At 39.0% G+C, this 19,830-nt stretch overlaps 1 protein-coding gene across 1 annotated transcript in view; it reads right to left on the bottom strand.

Moving 5' to 3' along the window:
* Positions 1-19,830, bottom strand: part of LEO1 (LEO1 homolog, Paf1/RNA polymerase II complex component) — a 45,768-nt gene that overhangs the window by 11,821 nt on the left and 14,117 nt on the right. The window contains exons 3-9 of the mRNA XM_036838074.1: positions 17,809-17,913; positions 14,225-14,319; positions 13,118-13,263; positions 12,315-12,399; positions 2,259-2,353; positions 1,584-1,718; positions 349-484 (exon numbers count right to left, since the gene is read on the bottom strand). Coding sequence (XP_036693969.1) covers positions 349-484; positions 1,584-1,718; positions 2,259-2,353; positions 12,315-12,399; positions 13,118-13,263; positions 14,225-14,319; positions 17,809-17,913 — 797 coding nt within the window. The remainder of the gene's footprint in view (positions 1-348; positions 485-1,583; positions 1,719-2,258; positions 2,354-12,314; positions 12,400-13,117; positions 13,264-14,224; positions 14,320-17,808; positions 17,914-19,830) is intronic.

Raw genomic sequence — 19,830 nt, forward strand, 5'->3', positions numbered from 1 at the left:
TATTCTACCTAGACCAAATCTCTTGAGCATTTCCACTGATTTTTGACATGGACTCTAAACCAGACATAGATGATTTAATCATCCTTGAAATTATCTGTGAAAGTTCAGATTCTTTCAGTCATCTGTTTGCCAAACTCTCAGGACCTGGTGGGAGAGAACCCAAGCCAGGGTTTGTTTTAGGACTATCACCATATTACCCATTTGCCAAATGCTTAGGAAATGAAACCAGCTCCGTGTCCATGCCAGCTGGAAGGATAAATAGTGGGTCAATAAGAGATGATGAACAACATTTTAGGAAATGCTATTCTTAATATTCCAAAATTCCAGGATAAAGCTCAGCCAACATACCTTAATCATCTCTGTGCGCTGGCATTCAGGATCACGACCAGCCATTGGTAAGATTCTAATCTTCTGTGTCTTTGAACATCTATCTGCAAGTGACAGGGTCATCTTCCTATGTGTGGCACTGTCTGTAGAGTGAGGTCTGCAGGAAATGAACAAAAATACCTCACTGTTTAGCAAATACATTTGTGAGCCAGTCACATCAACATCAAAGGAGGCCAGTGACCATTTCCTATTCCCTAGAAAAAAATACGCAGGGACACAAAAACAATATACTAGATGGGGATTCTGAACTTTCTTCATTCTGTAGCTTACTAAAACATTCTTATCTCACAAGTAAAGTGAAATACGGAAAGCTGGAGTAAAAAAGGCTTGCACAGCACGATTACTCTCTAGAAGCAGTAAATGGATGGGCTTAAGCAGCATTTACTGAATACTAAGTGCCAAGCACTGTACTTTTGTGTTTTACATATTACATGACTTCATTGTCACAGCTCCTCTATGAGATAATTATTACACTTTATATATTAGGAAACTGAGGCAAGGAAAGGTTGAGAAAGTTACACAAGGTCATGCAAGTGGAAATGGGACTCAGATACAGGTCTATCTGATTCCAAAGCCTATAATCCTGACCATTACAATTTTCAAAACTGTAAGTCATAACCAAGAATATTGTGTCCTCTCCAAAGATAAGCATTACCCAAGGAGGATGGTCTGCTTAGAATCAAGAAAAGAAAAACAAGAATGTTTCATTGTAGTGCCTACGCTGCCTAGACAAGGGGGATGCTCTCGCCAGCTGACCTGAGTATCCTGGGCTGCTTGGGGGACACATCCTTGGAGAGGTAATGGATGCAGCAGCCTAAAGAACGAGATAACCTCAGCCTTCACACCCACCAACTCACTGCCTTTCCTCTGATCCCATGCACACTAACAACCTCTAATTACTGCACTGACCTGCAAGTATTCTTAGGCCTCCTGGCAGTTATAGTAATCACTAGAATTAATAAACTGACATTCTGGTTTACATAACAGTCTCTTGGAAGTTTAGTTAGCATGACCTGGTTCCCTGTGAAACAGCAACTTGACAATATAGCCTTTGAACCTTCAGAGGTGAGAACCAGATCTTGGTCTTTGGGGAACTATACTGCAAGGTTATGCCAATCAGGAGTCAGGCACTTTGAACAACACCTATATTTCACCGCTTTTATTGTAACAAATAGTACGTTGATGAGAGTAATTACCTGAATGTGAGTTTGGTTTTAAAGACGGCTTGTCCCTGTAGACCGGTACCTTGTCTTATAAAAAGGTGGTTGTGATCACCCTGCAGTGGAGCCTTGTAAACATCAAACACCTCATTGCCTAAATGCAGGGACATGCTGAAAAGAAGGAACACTTCACATGTAAGTCAGAAAGCTTTCACTCTATCATTTTACTTCACTTGAAATGTGATTCAGCTCCTGCTTTCTCTCCTTACACAGAATTCAGAAGGAAGGAAAGAATAAAGAAGGCATGATGTGGAAAACGACCTACACAGAAGTAAAACACTCTGTATGTTTATGCTTAGAAGTAAAACATGCTGTGACGTTCACTCAGCTTCTACCACCTTCCCAGTGAAGGGCAGTTTTACTAAAGCGTCAATTTGTAAGGAGGGAGGGAAGTTGGTCTAACTTTTCCAGACTACTATGCTGGAGCCAAAGAGGATGGTCACATTTCCAGCCTACTTTTAATGTCTTCTACCAGCCTGTATGACCCTCAACTGCCTATTTATTTCTCTCAGGTTTTCTTTGCAATGCCAGGGACTAAACAATGGAAATTCTTTAATAAGAGGTGTACCCCAAATAAGGTCATATTCCAAAGCTTGATCCCTCCCAGCCACATTCTGGGTATTTCCATACTCTTCAGGCATTTGTGCTCACCTTCCATCGGACCACTTGACTATCCGAGCATTGCTTTCTTTAATTTCATTTCCTTCTTCATCCCGGCGTATCCTCCATCGTATAGTATTTTCTACCTGTTTTAAAACACAAGTGCCTCAGAACACTGTAGTTTGTGCTTCTTCTCTCCTCAAGAGACACAAAATCACAGAATAAATGTGCATAGATAGTGACAGAAAAACAGACACTGAAACCCTCTTGTTTTAATCACCTAGAGATTCCGGATAAAATAACAACAGGAAAGAAAGTATGCTTAAGTGAATTTCTGAGCTCCTAGTGCTAGAACCAGAGACAGAGCTCAGTGCCAGAGCATCTCAGCAGATGCTAAATCTGTGGTAAACTCCAGAAGTTTTAAGACGCAGGAAGAGCTAGGAGGACAAGAAATAAGGCTTGAGGCCATATGAGATGGCAATTTAGGATTGAGACTCCCTGTATAAACAGGTTCTCTCACAGAGCTAAAAACCCAATAAATGTGGGACTAAAAAAACTCTGCCAACTGGCCTAGGGAAGCTCCCCACACATGGGTATGGAAAAAAAAAGCACCTTATGAAAATAAAAACCCCAGGTTTGAGCAGATTTAGAGTCTAACTTTATCTTAACTTTATAGGGTGGGTGGGGGGGTAGGAGGTGGTTTGGGGTGGGGGAGAGGGAGCACCAGGCAGATGTGGAAAATATTCAAGGGCTTCCTAAAATGAAAACCACTATTATTGAAATTGAAAACTCAATGGGGGCTTCCCTGGTGGCACAGTGGTTGAGAATCCGCCTGCCAATGCAGGGGACACGGGTTCAACCCCTGGTCCAGGAAGATCCCACATGCTATGGAGCAACAAAACCTGTGCGCCACAACTACTGAGCCTGCGCTCTACAGCGCATGAGCCATAACTACTGAGCCCATGTGCCACAACTACTGAAGCCCATGCGCCCTAGTGCCCATGCTCCGCAACAAGAGAAGCCATCACAATGAGAAGCCTGTGTACCGCATCAAAGAGTAGCTCCCACTCTCCGCAACTAGAGAAAGCCTGCATGCAGCAATGAAGACTCAATGCAGCCAAAAATAAAATTAATTAATTAATTAATTAATTAAAAAAAAAAAAAAACCTCAATGGGACTTCCAGGAAAATAAAGCACACTAAATGCATGTAGTTTATCCCTGCTGCATCCTGGAAACACACTAAAATGACAGTAAAGAATTAAAAACAGGATAAACTCACGAGGATAAAGAAAATGTGAATTAAGATGGCGTCGAAGAGAAGCCAACATTTTGAAAACCGATAGATCTAAGCCCAAGCTTCCCTCTGCCTCTGCCCTCACCACCAACCCTAACAGCAGCTGCTCCCACTCCCAGTTAGATTTTCTGGATCTCCTCTGTTAATTGCAACTGCCTTTACAACTGAGTCCAAATGTTTTCCCTCCAGTTTTCCCCTTTACTTCTTTAGTCCTCACTATATAAACAAACAACTATGAAGCTGGCTGATTAAAAACTCAATAATATTCATGAATTAAATATGATGTCAAATCTGAGATTTGTTTCCAAATAGTCTGGGTAAGGTGGGGTGGGGAATACAGATGAAACAAGATGTCCAACCTGACAACCACTGAAATGAGTGACGGGTACATGAGATTTTATTATACTGTTTTCATTATATCTGTATATGTTTAAAATTTTCCTGAATAAAAGAAACGAAATGATCTGTCACAATTCATGCCTTCCTTCTCATACAAAATAGGTTAGCCACATGCAAGTATGAAGACACATATGGGCCATTATTAACTGAGAAGCCACTTTGAAAAACGTTTCCTATTATATAAGGTGATTCAAATAATGATGTTATGAAAGGATAAAACACTCCTACGTCTTACCCTACTGGGATGAAAGACACAGCAAAGTACTTCTAAAGCCAGAGGACCTCATAGAGGTACATAAACTGTACCTGGTTCTTTGCTTATTAAAGAGTTAATTATACCACCGACTCTTTAAAAATGGTCAGCCTAGTCTCTAGAACATCACTCAAGAAACCAAGGGTCCATGGTTATTTTCCATCACACATCAAGGTTTTGAAGAACAGTCTGGAGAGACTGGTTCCAGATGGCGGAGTAGAAGGACATGCGCTCACCCTCTCTTGGGAGCGCACCGGAATCACAACTAACTGCTGAACAATCATCGACAGGAAGACACTGGAAGTCACCAAAAACGATACCCCACATCCAAAGACAAAGGAGAAACCACAATGAGACAGTAGGAGGGGCGCAATCACAATAAAATCAAATCCCATAACTGCTGGGTGGGTGACTCACAAACTGGAGAACAATTATACCACAGAAGTCTACCCACTAGAGTGAAGGTTCTGAGCCCCACGTCAGACTTCCCAACCTGGGGGTCTGGCAACGGGAGGAGGAATTCCCAGAGAATCAGACTTTGAAGGCTAGCAGGATTTGATTGCAGGAGTTCAACAGGACTGGGGGAAACAGAGACTCCACTCCTGGGGGGCACACACAAAGTAGTGTGCGCACTGGGACCTAGGGGAAGGAGCAGTGACCCCATACGAGACTGAACCAGACCTACCTGCTAGTGTTGGAGGGTCTCCTGCAGAGGCAGGGGGCAGCTGTGGCTCACCGAGGGGACAAGGACACTGGCAGCAGAAGTTCTGGGAAGTACTCCTTGGCGTAAGCCCTCCTGGGGTCTGCCATTGACCCCACCAAAGAGTCCGGGTAGGCCCCAGTGTTGGTCACCTCAGGCCAAACAACCAACAGGGAGGGAACTCAGCTCCACCCATCAGCAGACAAGCAGACTAAAGTTTTACTGAGCTCTGCCTGCGTGAGCAACACCCAGCTCTACCCACCACCAGTCCCTCCCATCAGGAAGCTTGCACAAGCCTCTTACACAGCCTCATCCACCAGAGGAGACAGCAGAAACAAGAAGAACTACAATCCTGCAGCCCGTGGAATGAAAACCACATTCACAGAAAGATGGACAAAATGAAAAAGCAGAGGACTATGTTCCAGATGAAGGAACGAGATAAAACCCCAGAAAAACAACTAAATGAAGTGGAGATAGGCAACCTTCCAGAAGAATTAAGGATAATGATAGTAAAGATGATCCAGGACCTCGGAAAAAGAATGGAGGAAAAGATCGAGAAGATGCAAGAAATGTTTAACGAAGACCTAGAAGAACTAAAGAACAAACAAACAGAGATGAACAATACAATAACTGAAATGAAAAATACACTAGAAGGAATCAGTAGCAGAATAACTGAGGCAGAAGAATGGATAAGTGACCTGGAAGACAGGATGGTGGAATTCACTGCCGTGGAACAGAATAAAGAAAAAAGAATGAAAAGAAATGAAGACTGCCTAAGAGACCTCTGGTACAACATTAAACCCACCAACATTCACATTATAGGGGTCCCAGAAGGAGAAGAGAGAGAGAAAGGACCTGAGAAAAAATGTGAAGAGATTATAGCTGAAAACTCCCTTAACATGGGAAAGAAAATAGCCACCCAAGTCCAGGAAGCGCAGAGAGTCCCAGGCAGGATAAACCCAAGGAGAAACACACCGAGACACAGAGTAATCAAATTGACAAAAATCAAAGACAAAGAAAAATTATTAAAAGCAACAAAGGAAAAACGACAAATAGCATACAAGGGAACTCCCATAAGGTTAACAGCTGATTTCTAAGCAGAAACTCTACAAGCCAGAAGGAAGTGGAATGATATATTTAAAGTGATGAAAGGGAAGAAACTACAACCACGATTACTCTACCGGGCAAGGATCTCATTCAGATTCAACAGAGAAATAAAAAGCGTTACAGACAAGCAAAAGCTAAGAGAATTCAGCACCATCAAACCAGCTCTACAACAAATGCTAAAGGAACGTCTCTAAGAGGGAAAAACAAGAGAAGAAAAGGACCTAAAAAAACTAACCCAAAACAATTAAGAAAATGGTAAAAGGAACATACATATCGATAATTACCTTAATTGTGAATGGATTAAATGCTCCAACCAAAAGACACAGGCTGGCTGAATGGATACAAAAACAAGACCCATATATATGCTGTCTACAAGAGACCCACTTCAGACCCAGGGACACATACAGACTGAAAGTGAGGAGATGGAAAAAGATATTCCATGCAAATGGAAAACAAAAGAAAGCTGGAGTAGCAATACTCATATCAGATAAAATAGACTTTAAAATAAAGAATGTTACCAGAGAAAAGGAAGGACACTACATAATGATCAAGAGATCAATCCAAGAAGAAGATATAACAATTATAAATATACATGCACCCAACATAGGGGCACTTCAATACATAAGGCAACTGCTAACAGCTATAAAAGAGGAAATTGACAGTAACACAATAATAGTGGGGGACTTTAACACCTCACTTACACCAATGGGCAGATCATCCAAACAGAAAATTAATAAGGAAACACAAGCTTTAAATGACACAATAGACCAGATAGATTTAATTGATATTTATAGGACACTCCATCCAAAAACAGCAGATTACACTTTCTTCTCAAGTGTACATGGAACATTCTCCAGGAGAGATCACATCTTGGGTCACAAATCAAGCCTTGGTAAATTTAAGAAAACTGAAATCATATAAAGCATCTTTTCCGACCACAACGCTATGAGGATAGAAATCAATTACAGGGGAAAAAATGTAAAAAACACAAACACGTGGAGGCTAAACAATACGTTACTAAATAACCAAGAGATCACTGAAGAAATCAAAGAGGAAATCAAAAAATACCTAGAGACAAATGACAACAAAAACACAACAATCCAAAACCTATGGGATTTAGCAAAAACTGTTCTAAGAGGAAAGTTTATAGCAATTCAATCCTACCTCAAGAAACAAGAAAATTCTCAAATAAACAATCTAACCTTACACCTAAAGGAACTAGAGAAAGAAGAACAAACAAAACCTAAAGTTAGCAGAAGGAAAGAAATCATAAAGATCACATCAGAAATAAATGAAAAAGAAATGAAGGAAACGACAGCAAAGATCAATAAAACTAAAAGCTGCTTCTTTGAAAAGATAAACAAAATTGATAAACCATTAGCCAGACTCATCAAGAAAAAAGGGAGAAGACTCAAATCAATAGACTTAGAAATGAAAAAGGAGCAGTAACAACTGACACTGCAGAAATACAAAGGATCATGAGAGATTACTACAAGCAACTATATGCCAATAAAATGGACAACCTGGAAGAAATGGACAAATTCTTAGAAATGCACAACCTTCCGAGACTGAACCAGGAAGAAACAGAAAATATGAACAGACCAATCACAAGTAATGAAATTGAAACTGTGATTCAAAATCTTCCAACAAACAAAAGCCCAGGACCAGATGGCTTCACAGGCGAATTCTATCAAACATTTAGAGAAGAGCTAACACCTATCCTTCTCAAACTCTTCCAAAAAATTGCAGAGGAAGGAACACTCCCAAACTCATTCTATGAGGCCACCAACCCTAATACCAAAAGCAGACAAAGATACTACAAAAAAAGAAAATTACAGACCAATATCACTGATGAATAATGCCAAAATCCTCAACAAAATACTAGCAAACAGAAACCAACAACACATTAAAAGGATCATACACCATGATCAAGTGGGATTTATCCCAGGGATGCAAGGATTCTTCAATATATGCAAATCAACCAATGTGATACACCATATTCACAAATTGAAGAAGAAAAACCATATGATCATCTCAATAGATGCAGAAAAACCTTCTGACAAAATTCAACACCCATTTATAATAAAAACTCTTCAGAAAGTGGGCACAGAGGGAACCTACTGCAACATAATAAAGGCCATATATGACAAACCCACAGCAAACATCATTCTCAATGGTGAAAAACTGAAAGCATTTCCTCTAAGATCAGGAACAAGACAAGGATGTCCACTCTTGCCACTATTATTCAACATAGTTTTGGTAGCCAGGGCAATCAGAGAAGAAAAAGAAATAAAAGGAATACAAATTGGAAAAGAAGTAAAACTGTCAGTGTTTGCAGATGACATGATACTATACATAGAGAATCCTAAAGATGCCACCAGAAAACTACTAGACCTAATCAATGAATTTGGTAAAGTTGCAGGATACAAAATTAATGCACAGAAATCTCTGGCATTCCTATACACTAACAACGAGAGATCAGAAAGAGAAATTAAGGAAACAATCCCATTCACCACTGCAGCAAAAAGAATAAAATACCTAGGAATGAACCTACCTTAGGAGGTAAAAGACCTGTACTCAGAAAACTATAAGACACTGATGAAAGAAATCAAAGATGACACAAACAGATGAAGAAGATATACCATGTTCTTGGATTGGAAGAATCAATATTGTGAAAATGACTATACTACCCAAAGCAATCTACAGATTCAATGCAATCCCTATCAAATTACCAATGGCATTTTTTACAGAACTAGAACAAAAAACATTAAAATTTGTATGGAGACACAAAAGACCCCGAATAGCCAAAGCAATCTTGAGTGGAAAAAAACGGAGCTGGAGGAATCAGACTCCCTGACTTCAGACTATACTACGAAGCTACAGTAATCAAGACAAAATGGTACTGGCTCAAAAATAGAAATATACATCAATGGAACAGGATAGAAAGCCCAGAGATAAACCCACACACCTATGGTCAACTAATCTATGACAAAGGAGGCAAGGATATACAATGGAGAAAAGACAGTCTCTTCAATAAGTGGTGCTGGAAAAACTGGGCAGCTACATGTAAAAGGATGAAATTAGAACACTCCCTAACACCATACACAAAAATAAACTCAAAATGGATTAAAGACCTAAATGTAAGGCCAGACACTATAAAACTCTTAGAGCAAAACACAGGAAGAACACTCTTTGACATAAATCACAGCAAGATCTTTTTTTGACCCACCTCCTAGAGTAATGGAAATAAAAAGAAAAATAAACAAATGGGAGCTAATGAAACTTAAAAGCTTTTGCACAGCAAAGGAAACTATAAACAAGATGAAAAGACAACCCTCAGAATGGGAGAAAATATTTGCAAATGAATCAACAGACAAAGGATTAATCTCCAAAATATAGAAACAGCTCAATATTAAAAAAACAAACAACCCAATCCAAAAATGGGCAGAAGACCTAAATAGACATTTCTCTAAAGAAGACATACAGATGGCCAAGAAGCACATGAAAAGCTGCTCAGCATCACTAATTATTAGAGAAATGCAAATCAAAACTACAGTGAGGTATCACCTCACAGTGGTTAGAATGGACATCATCAGAAAATCTACAAACAACAAATGCTGGACAGGGTGTGGAGAAAAGGGAACCCTCTTGCACTGTTGGTGTGAATGTAAACTGATACAGCCACTATGGAGAACAGTATGGAGGTTCCTTTAAAAACTAGAAGTAGAATTACCATATGACCCAGCAATCCCACTACTGGGAAAAGAGAAAAGCATAATTCAAAAAGACACATGCACCCCAATGTTCATTACAGCACTATTTACAACAGCCAGGTCGTGGAAGGAACCTAAATGCTCATAGACAGATGAATGGATAAAGAAGATATGGTACATATATACATTGGAATATTACTCAGCCATAAAAAGGAATGAAATTGAGTTATTTGTAGAGACGTGGATGGACCTAGAGACTGTCATACAGAGTGAAGTAAGTCAGAAAGAGAAAAACAAATATCGTATATTAACACATATATGTGGAATCTAGAAAAACGGTACAGATGAATCGGTGTGCAAGGCAGAAATACAGACACAGATGTAGAGGACAAACGTATGGACACCAAGGGGGGAAAGCAGGCGGGTGGGGGGGGAAAGGGAGTATGAATTGGGAGATTAGGATTGATGACATATATACAGTAATATGTATAAAATAGATAACTAATAAGAACCTGCTGTATAAAAAATAAATAAAATTTTTAAAAATAAAATAAAAAAGTCTGTTATACACTGACATTTTGTACTCTAAGCACCAAGGTTTTAGAGTAAACTACTTACTTTTAAACTCTGATGCCTACACTACAGTCTGATTTACATGGTCTTAAAATACAGATACACTGACACTTGCTGACGTATCATCATAGAACGTGAGGGGAAAATGCAAAAATCAATAAAAAGTAAACAAATAAGGCACTATCACATTAATTTATATAAATGATGAGAAAGAAAAGCAATAGAACAATGCCAGAGGTACTAAAACAGGCATGAAAAATTCACAGTGCTCAGCCTAAATCAACAGATACACATGTTCTGAGGAAAAATATTAAGAGATAACCTAATGGAGACTGGGATGGGGTGGGGGGTGGGGAAGCAAGGAGAAGAACAGCAAAACATCAAAAACAGTCTAAGTACTATTCTTATTAATTGTGTGACCTTGACCAAGTTAATGGTGCCTGCTTATCTCCATTTTTTCATTTGATTTCCACTTCCATTAAGAGGGAGGAGTAATGACATTTCACTGAAAAGCTTTGGAAGCCCATGCATTTTAGAGAAACCATCTTATATATCAAGGTTCTTTAGGTACTTGTGGATCTATCACACTTGAAGAGATGGAATTACTCTAAAATTTCAGCCCCTGAATTCTAAGAATGCCAGATTGCCACTTCGTTTTTTTTTTTTTTTTTTTAATTTAATTTTATTTATTTATTTATTTATTTATGGCTGTGTTGGGTCTTCGTTTCTGTGCGAGGGCTCTCTCCAGTTGCGGCAAGTGGGGGCCAATCTTCATCGCAGTGCGCGGGCCTCTCATTATCGCGGCCTCTCTTGTTGCGGAGCACAGGCTCCAGACGCGCAGGCTCAGCAATTGTGGCTCACGGGCCTAGTTGCTCCGCGGCATGTGGGATCCTCCCAGACCAGGGCTCGAACCCGTGTCCCCTGCATTGGCAGGCAGACTCTCAACCACTGCGCCACCAGGGAAGCCCCAGATTGCCACTTCTTAATATTTTAACACCATGTACAACATCCACCAGGAAAAAAAAAAAAAATATTTACAGGAAATCCTTCAGATTTAAGAATTGTAAATGCATAGCTCCAATTTCAGTATCATGAGTTCAACTGCTTCATGTTTTTTGTTTTTTAATTATTTATTTATTTTTGGCTGCACTGGGTCTCCGTTGCTGCACGCGGGCTTTCTCTAGCGCGGCAAGCTGGGGCTACTCTTCATTGCAGTGCGTGGGCTTCTCATTGCGGTGGCTTCTCTTGGTGCAGAGCACGGGCTCTAGGTGCGTGGGCTTCTGTAGTTGTGGCTCAAGGGCTCTAAAGCGCAGGCTCAGTAGTTGTGGTGCACAGGCTTAGTTGCTCCACGGCATGTGGGATCCTCCCGGACCAGGGACTGAACCCATTTCCCTTGCATTCTCAGGCAGATTCTTAACCACTGCGCCACCAGTGAAGTCCCAACTGCTTCTTGTTCTCTGCTACAACTCAGCTCTAAAGCATATGCTTAAACTTACATCCTCCTTGATTAAAGGAAGATTAGAGGCTGTCCTTGGATGGAGGTAACCAGATAGTACAAGGTATCAAAGAGAAGCATTAGGAATTTAGTACAATAAAAATCTCTCCTAATAGTGAACAAGAACAATCGGAAGAATACAAAGACAGCCATACAGTAAAGTGTTAGGTACTAGTGATAAATTCTCCTTTTGTATCTGATTTGTTCATCCTGAGATCAAAGAGTCTGAAGAAATTCCCCTTGCAGGAAGTTGTTAGAACTTAACCCACAGTACGTATGGAGGTAGCTGTTCTAAACACCAAACCACAGTACAACTTATTCTGAAGGAAGTAGCTAATAATTTTTTTAAAGCATCAAGAAAGTTTAACAGTGAGAAAAGTAACAGAAAAGTGACAGCTTTTACAGAGAAAAAGCTACGTATTTTCTTTCTAAAAATATTCTGAAAAGGTAGATAATTTGTTTGTTGATTAAACAAGAAACATAAAAAATCATTTTCAAAAGCTCAAGTCTCAAGTTAATATTCCCAGGTTTTACTTTATAAAAGAAAAAAAAAAAAAAGCACAGAATAGTACCTTTAATTTTAACCTGGTTCGACCTTCTTCATCCAGCATTTCCTCATCTTCAAATTCATCTTCATAATATTGAGGATCAAAAGGTCTACAAATTGTTTTTAAAATAAACCATTAATCACATTTTGTAAGAAATATCATTACTGTTATATAATGCAACTCTAAAAAATCACAATAATTAAAAATCATAATGGTCAACTATAAGGAAGCATTCAAATTACTGTACCGTCTTGAAATTTGGTGTTAATACACATTGCTTGAAATAAAGTACAAGCAAGGCTAAATATTCAAACTATTCTTTATTCTTATATGTCTTCCAAAGAGTAGACCACACATACTCTAGCTTTCCACATCATTTTGCTTAGGGAAAAAATTTTAAATCGCACAAGAGCTTGCATGTTACTTAGTGAATAATACCCATCAACACTGTTTAACTGTCCAAAACCATTAGTTTTTCTAGATCCACAATGGCTGCTACAGTAGACATTTGCAGTTTCTCTAGCAAACTTCACCACTCTCAATTTCAGCTTTTTCAGGGATCCATTAGTCAGAAACAACCAAAGACTTGTGGTGTCTGTTAATTCATAAGAAATACCAGACTGCTAAAAACAATTACAAGCATTAAAAGTCTCCTTTACCAATAGTCCATACTTTTTCTATCACAGTATATACTTGATTTATTTTTTCAGAGCTACATAACCAGTTTTCCATTTTGTGATTAGTCAACTCATACAAAATAAGAAAAATATCAACATTCTACATATTTCTATCCAACATTAAAAAACACTATTAACTGATCCCCTTACCTGGGCTCTACACTGAGAAAGTTGGGCAGCTTAACAAAATACAAGTCATTTCCTAAATCAGTGTTGACTTTGGGTATTTCTACTTCTATTCTGGTCTCAGGAATTGGCTCCTCCTCCTGTTGATCCTGAGGCAATCCATTTTCATCCTAGTAAAAGAGTCACAGAGCTTTAGATCTTGATGGGACCTTAGAGGTGGTCTAGCTCAACTTCCACACTTTAATTGCTTAGGCAGATAAGAAGTATAATGAGACATGACTTTAGGGTTAACATCCATTCCCTACCAACCAACTCCCCAAAAACCTCATGGAAAACAAGATCTGTTTGGAAGCATCAATATAAGAAAATATCTCTTTTGTGATAAATCTACCTTCCACATATTCACCGATAGAAGTGTGAAATTAATCGGCACTTCAATATGAAGTCACTCTATCAATTAAAATCAGAGAAGATTATCAACAAAGCACAAAAAACATTTAAATCAATGGTTCTCAATTCACAGGTCTTTGCAGTCTAGACTCTTAAGGTATGGCGCCAACCTCATGCTGGGCAGTTCTTTCTTTCTTTCTTTCTTTTTCTTATCCATTTTTTCCCAGTGATAACATCTTGCAAAACTATAGTGCAATATCACAACCAGGAGACTGACCCTGATACAGGCAGACACAGGACATTTCCATCACCACAAAGAATCATGCTGCCCTTTTACAGCCACATCCACTTCCCTCTTGCCCTCATCCCTCCTTAATATCCATTAATCCCTTCTCCATTTCTACAATTCTGTCATTTCAAGAATGTTATATAAGTGGATTCATACAGTATGTAACCTTTTGGGACTGGCTTTTTCTCACTCAGCATAATTACCTGGAACTTCATCCAAGTTGCTGCGTATATCAATAGTTAAATCCTTTTCGTTGCTCAGTAGTATTCCGTGGATGGATGTGCCATGGCAGTTATTTCTAATCCTCCTTATAACCAAGTGTTCCCTAATTAACTGAGAATGTCATCTGTTTGTTGTATTTTCATACTGCAATTCATTTATCGACTTCCTCTTCCCAGCGTAAGAGACAGACTTAATACTCTCCTCCAATTCTCACTGGTAATTCTACTTACAACAGGCTGTCCTGGAGTGGGTGGTTTATCTTCCCCATCACTCCCTGAAGATATATCATCTGCACCTCCAAAGAGATCCATGGTTCCACTATTATCTTCCATATAGGAGAAAAAAATGCTCAGTATTAATATCTTTAACAATGATTCTTCAAATCTATCACTTCAACACATTCCCAAGGTTTCTAGACCAAGCACCCAGAAACCACTCAAACACAACTCTGAGCCTGGCTCTCAAAGATCTGACGAGAATGTCTGTGGAGAGGGAAGGGGGCAAATCCAGTGAAGGGCAAAGCTGCACAGGAGGCACTCCTTTCTCCCTTCACTTACTTCATCCTTGTTCTTCCACTTTCCTTTATTCCCCAGGAGCCCAAAAATATCCTCCTACAATCTAGATACTCAAATTTGGGGCTTAAGCACTCTACACAGGCCTATTCTCTATAGAGTTCCTCAAGTTTTAAAATTACAGGTCCATGTCTACCCAGGTCCCCCTCCTCTCAAGCAGAACTTCACCCAGGTATAGGCAAAACAACAACATCAACAACGATCTGTAATAAATCAATAAATCAAGGTGGGGTAGTAGAGGAGGTGACAGGAAGATAGGAGGGCAGTCAAAAAGTAGGCTGCTTGAAATTGGGATTATAGAAGAGTTATGATTATTGGTAATGACATGGTCTAGGATAAAACCATGGGAGTGAGTTATTGAGACAAGGTGAAGGACTGACCACTGAAAAAGAAGAGGCAACCTATTAGAATGGCCAAAATTCAGAACCCTGCCAACACCAAATGCTGACAAAAATATGGAGCAACAGGAACTCTCATTCACTGATGGTGGGAATGCAAAATGGTACACCCACTTTGGAGGACGGTCTGGCAGTTTCTCACCAAACTAAACATACTCTTACCACATGCCCCAGAAATTGCGCTCCTTGGTATTTGCCCAAAGGATCTGCAAACTTATATCCACACGAAAACTTGCACACGAATGTTTATAGCAGCTTTACTCATAACTGCCAAAACTCAGAAGCAACCAAAATGTCCTTCAGTAGGTGAAAGGATAAACTGGAACATCCAGACAATGGAATACAGGAATACCTCGGAGACATCTTGGGTTTGGTTCCAGACCACCACAATAAAGTGAATATTGCAATAAAGCAAGTCACATGAAATTTTTGGTTTCCCAAGGCATATAAAAGTTATATTTACACTATGCAGTAGTCTATTAGGTGTGCAAAAGCATTATGTCTAAAAAATGTACATATCTTAATTTTAAAACACTTTAAATTGTAAAATTATTTAAAAATTATAAAATATTTTATTGCAAAAAAATGCTAACCATCATCTGAGCCTTCAGTGAATCATAATCTTTTTGCTGGTGGAGGATTTGAAATATCACAATTACCAAAATGTGACACAGAGATATGACATAAGCAAAAGCTGTTAGAAAAATGGTGCCAACAGACTTGCTCAATGCACGGTTATCACAAACCTTCAATTTGCAAAGGACACAGTATCTGAGAAGCACAATAAACTGAAGTGCAATATTACAATGTATGCCTATATTACTCAGTGCTAAAAAGAAATGAGCTGTAAAACCATGAAAGACATGGAGGACACTTAAATACATATTACTAAGTGAAAGAAGCCAATCTAAAAAGGCTACTTACTATATGATTCCAACTATGACATTCTGGAAAAGGCAAAACTATGGAGACAGTAAAAAGATCACTGGTTGCCAGAGGTTAGGCAGGAGGGAGGGATGAACAGGCAGAGCACAGAGAATTTTAGGACAGTGAAACTATTCGGTATGACATGAAGATGGTGGATCCATGTCATCATACATTTTTCCAAACCCATAGAATGTACAACACCAAGAAGTGAACCGTAATGTAAACTATGGAGTTTGGGTGATTACAATGTGTCATTGTAGGTTCATCAATTGTAACAAATGTACCACTCTGGTGGAGGACGTTGATAGTGGGGCAAGCTATGCATGTGTGGGGGCAGGGCATATATGAGAAATCTCTACCTTGCCCTCAGTTTTGCTGTGAACCTTAAACTGCTCTAAAAAAAAACTTTTTTTTTTTTTAAAAGAGGAGGAAGGAGGAAGGTCACAAGTATTGAAAAGTTCATCTATATGATAAAATCACCAAAACTACAACTCCATCCACCAACACTCTCACGTCCCCACTTGATTATTTTCTTCTTAGGTCTTATCACCATCTAACATTTCATTTACTTATTGTGTTATTAGTCTCCCTACCTTACACTGACCCCACCAGAATATGGGTTCTACAAGGGAGAAGTCTTTATCTGTTTTGATTATTGCTACATTCTGAGTGCACAGAATAGTACTAGTACAAAGCAGGTTCTCAATAAATAACTGTAAAAAGATAAAATAATTAATATATCTAATTCTCACAACAACGCTGTTAGGTGGTTAGCATCATCTCCCTCTTACAGATCAGAAAATTTAAGTGTAGTAAGTCATTAATTTGACCAAAATCATACAGTTGGAAAGTACAATAGAACCATAAAGATTCTAACTTGGATCATCTGATTCCAAAGTCCACGTACATAGATCTAAAGATGTTTAAGTAAACCCCAGAGCTTGTTCTGTCCAGCTCTCTCCTTTTCTCTCTAGTTGACTCTCTAAATGTTTGCTTTAGTTATACTGTTACTTGTGATAATTTATATAAGCTATTTAACATTAATGCCTAATTACCATTCAGCACAAAAATGGCTGTGCATATCAAACTTATGTTTGCTGTAACTTTTACACTAACATCTTATCTTTATTGTATAGTAACTAGCCATTTGAAATGTAGTCACACGTAGAAGTGAACAGGTAGATCTTTTATCCTTACAACAAACCCACCTTACCTAACACTGAGTTTTTATAAACTCTTCATCTAAACCAGAGCTTGGGGACTTCCCTGCTGGCGCAGTGGTTAAGAATCCGCCTGCCAGTGCAGGGGACACAGGTTCAATCCCTGGTCCGGGAAGATCCCACATGCCAAAGAGCAACTAAGCCCGTGCACCACAACTACTGAGCCTGCGCTCTAGAGCCTGCGAGCCACAACTACTGAAGCCCGTGTGCCTAGAGCCCGTGCTCCGCCACAAGAGAAGCCACCTCAATGAAAAGCCCGCGCACCGCAATGAAGAGTAGCCCCCGCTCACTGCAACTACAGAAAGCCCGCACGCAGCAATGAAGACCCAACGCAGCCAAAAATAAATAAATAAAATAAATAAATTTATTAAAAAAAAAAAAGAAGAACAAGCTAACAAGCTGTGCTGGAACTGTCATTATTCAAAGAAAAGAATGGACATTGCCACCTCCACCTCAACCAGAGCCTCAGCCCCTAATAGCAGATTCACTCTGACTATAAATGAAGCAAGTTCTTCAACTAATTAAGTGCAAGCAGTTTCTCCTATCTGTACAACTTGCCTGTGTACACTAAATGTATCCACACTCTCTTCTGTGGGTCTTGCAGTCTGGGGCCAGTGCCCAGGGTTGGGAATGCACTACAGTGAAATGCAGAGAGAGGGATGGAAATACAGATATATAAAAGAAGTAATTGGAGTACCTTTTGGTACCTCAGTGTCACTATCTGCTTCTGAATCAGATGCAATTGCATTCTTGCGTTTCATTCGTAAAACTTCATCTTCACTATCACTGCCTCTTGCAGATTCTGTAAGAGGAGAATCAGAAGATCTGCATAATCACAGTCATATCATTACTTAGAATTTTGTGTTTTAAAAGCAACATTAGGAAAATAAATAAATAAATAAATAAAAGCAACATTAGGGATAAACAAACTGTGGTACACCCATACAATGGAAAACTACTCAGTAATAAGTAAGAATGAACTACTGATACATGTAACGATTTGGGTAAGTCTCAAATGCATTACGCTAAGTGAAAGAAAAAAGGTTACATACTGTATGATTCCATTTATATGATGACATTCTCAAAAAGACAAAACTACAGTGACAGGACAGAGCAGTAGTTGTCAAGGGTCACAGGTAGGGAAGTATATAACTACAGAAGGTATACAACGAGGGAGCTTTCTAGGGTGACAGAACTATTCTGTATCTTGACTGTGGTGGTGGTTACACAAATCTATACATGCATTAACACTAACAGAACTGTACATACACACACAAAAATCAACTTACTATAGTAAATTTTAAAATAAAGTTAATAAAAGGAACACTGGTTTCTGTAAGCAGAAAAACTTGGGAGAATGTGAAAAGCAGTACTGAAACTTAAAATTAAATTTATATACCATTCATTACAGAAGAGAAAAAAAAGAGGTAAAAGTATTGCAATGGAAGAGACAAATATATCTGGATGGTACAATTATTTACTTAATTATAAACTTCAAAAATGAACCACTGTAATAAAGAAGATGTGGCACATATATACAATGGAATATTACTCAACCATAAAAAGAAACGAAATTGAGTTATTTGTAGTGAGGTGGATGGACCTAGAGTCTGCAATACAGAGTGAAGTAAGTTAGAAAGAGAAAAACAAATACCGTATGCTAACACATATATATGGAATCTAAAAAAAAAAAAAATGGTCATGAAGAACCTAGGGGCAGGATGGGAATAAAGATGCAGACCTACTAGAGAATGGACTTGAGGACATGGGGAGGGGGAAGGGTAAGCTGGGACAAAGTGAGAGAGTGGCATGTGTATATATATATACACTACCAAACGTAAAACCGATAGCTAGTGGGAAGCAGCCGCATAGCACAGGGAGATCAGCTCGGTGCTTTGTGACCACCTAGAGGGGTGGGATAGGGAGGGTGGGAGGGAGGGAGACACAAGAGGAAAGAGATATGGGGATATATGTATAGGTGATTCACTTTGTTATAAAGCAGAAACTAACACACCATTGTAAAGCAATTATACTCCAATAAAGATGTTAAAAAAAAAAAAGAACCATTGAAGAACTAGTTTAGAATTAAGCAAAATGACCAGCTACAAGATTCCTACTATGACTCTAGTTTTAGGTTAGCCTGCTAGTATTTGGGAAGTAGTGCATGAGCCTTAATGATTCTGGTAACAGTACAAATAACTCTACCCAGAACTAGTTACTGAGTACTTACTGCAGTCCTATAGTCTATATAGACCTATATCCATCTCGGGAAATTTTCTGATCTCCTCTCCTAAATAATGCTAAAATGTGGTCTTGAATGCTATCCTGAGGTATGTATTACAGGGGAAAAGACCCCCTCTCTCCATACTGCAGCTCTCTAAGAAGACAGGATCAATATGTAATTATAATCAATCACTTATAAAAATGAAGCAATCCAGATATTAATTACTTCAGGAAGACTTCCAACCTAATCAAAGTGACTTTTACATAATACAAAAAAAGAAGATGGCTAATTGTTTTAATATTCTATATGAGAACGTGTTAACTTCAGGAGAACAGTGTAAATGACTATTATAAAACGGGGTCCAGAAGCCAAAGTTCAGCTCTGTGTTTCCTGCTGTCTTTAGGGAATGAATGTTCTGATCTAAGCACATCTCCCCAGGATGAGGACGCATGTGTCAAGCTATCATAGCTCACTGAGATCATCCAGCTGTGTTTT

Source organism: Balaenoptera musculus, chromosome 20 (genome assembly GCF_009873245.2).
Source record: "Balaenoptera musculus isolate JJ_BM4_2016_0621 chromosome 20, mBalMus1.pri.v3, whole genome shotgun sequence".
Taxonomy (NCBI): Eukaryota; Metazoa; Chordata; class Mammalia; order Artiodactyla; family Balaenopteridae; genus Balaenoptera; species Balaenoptera musculus.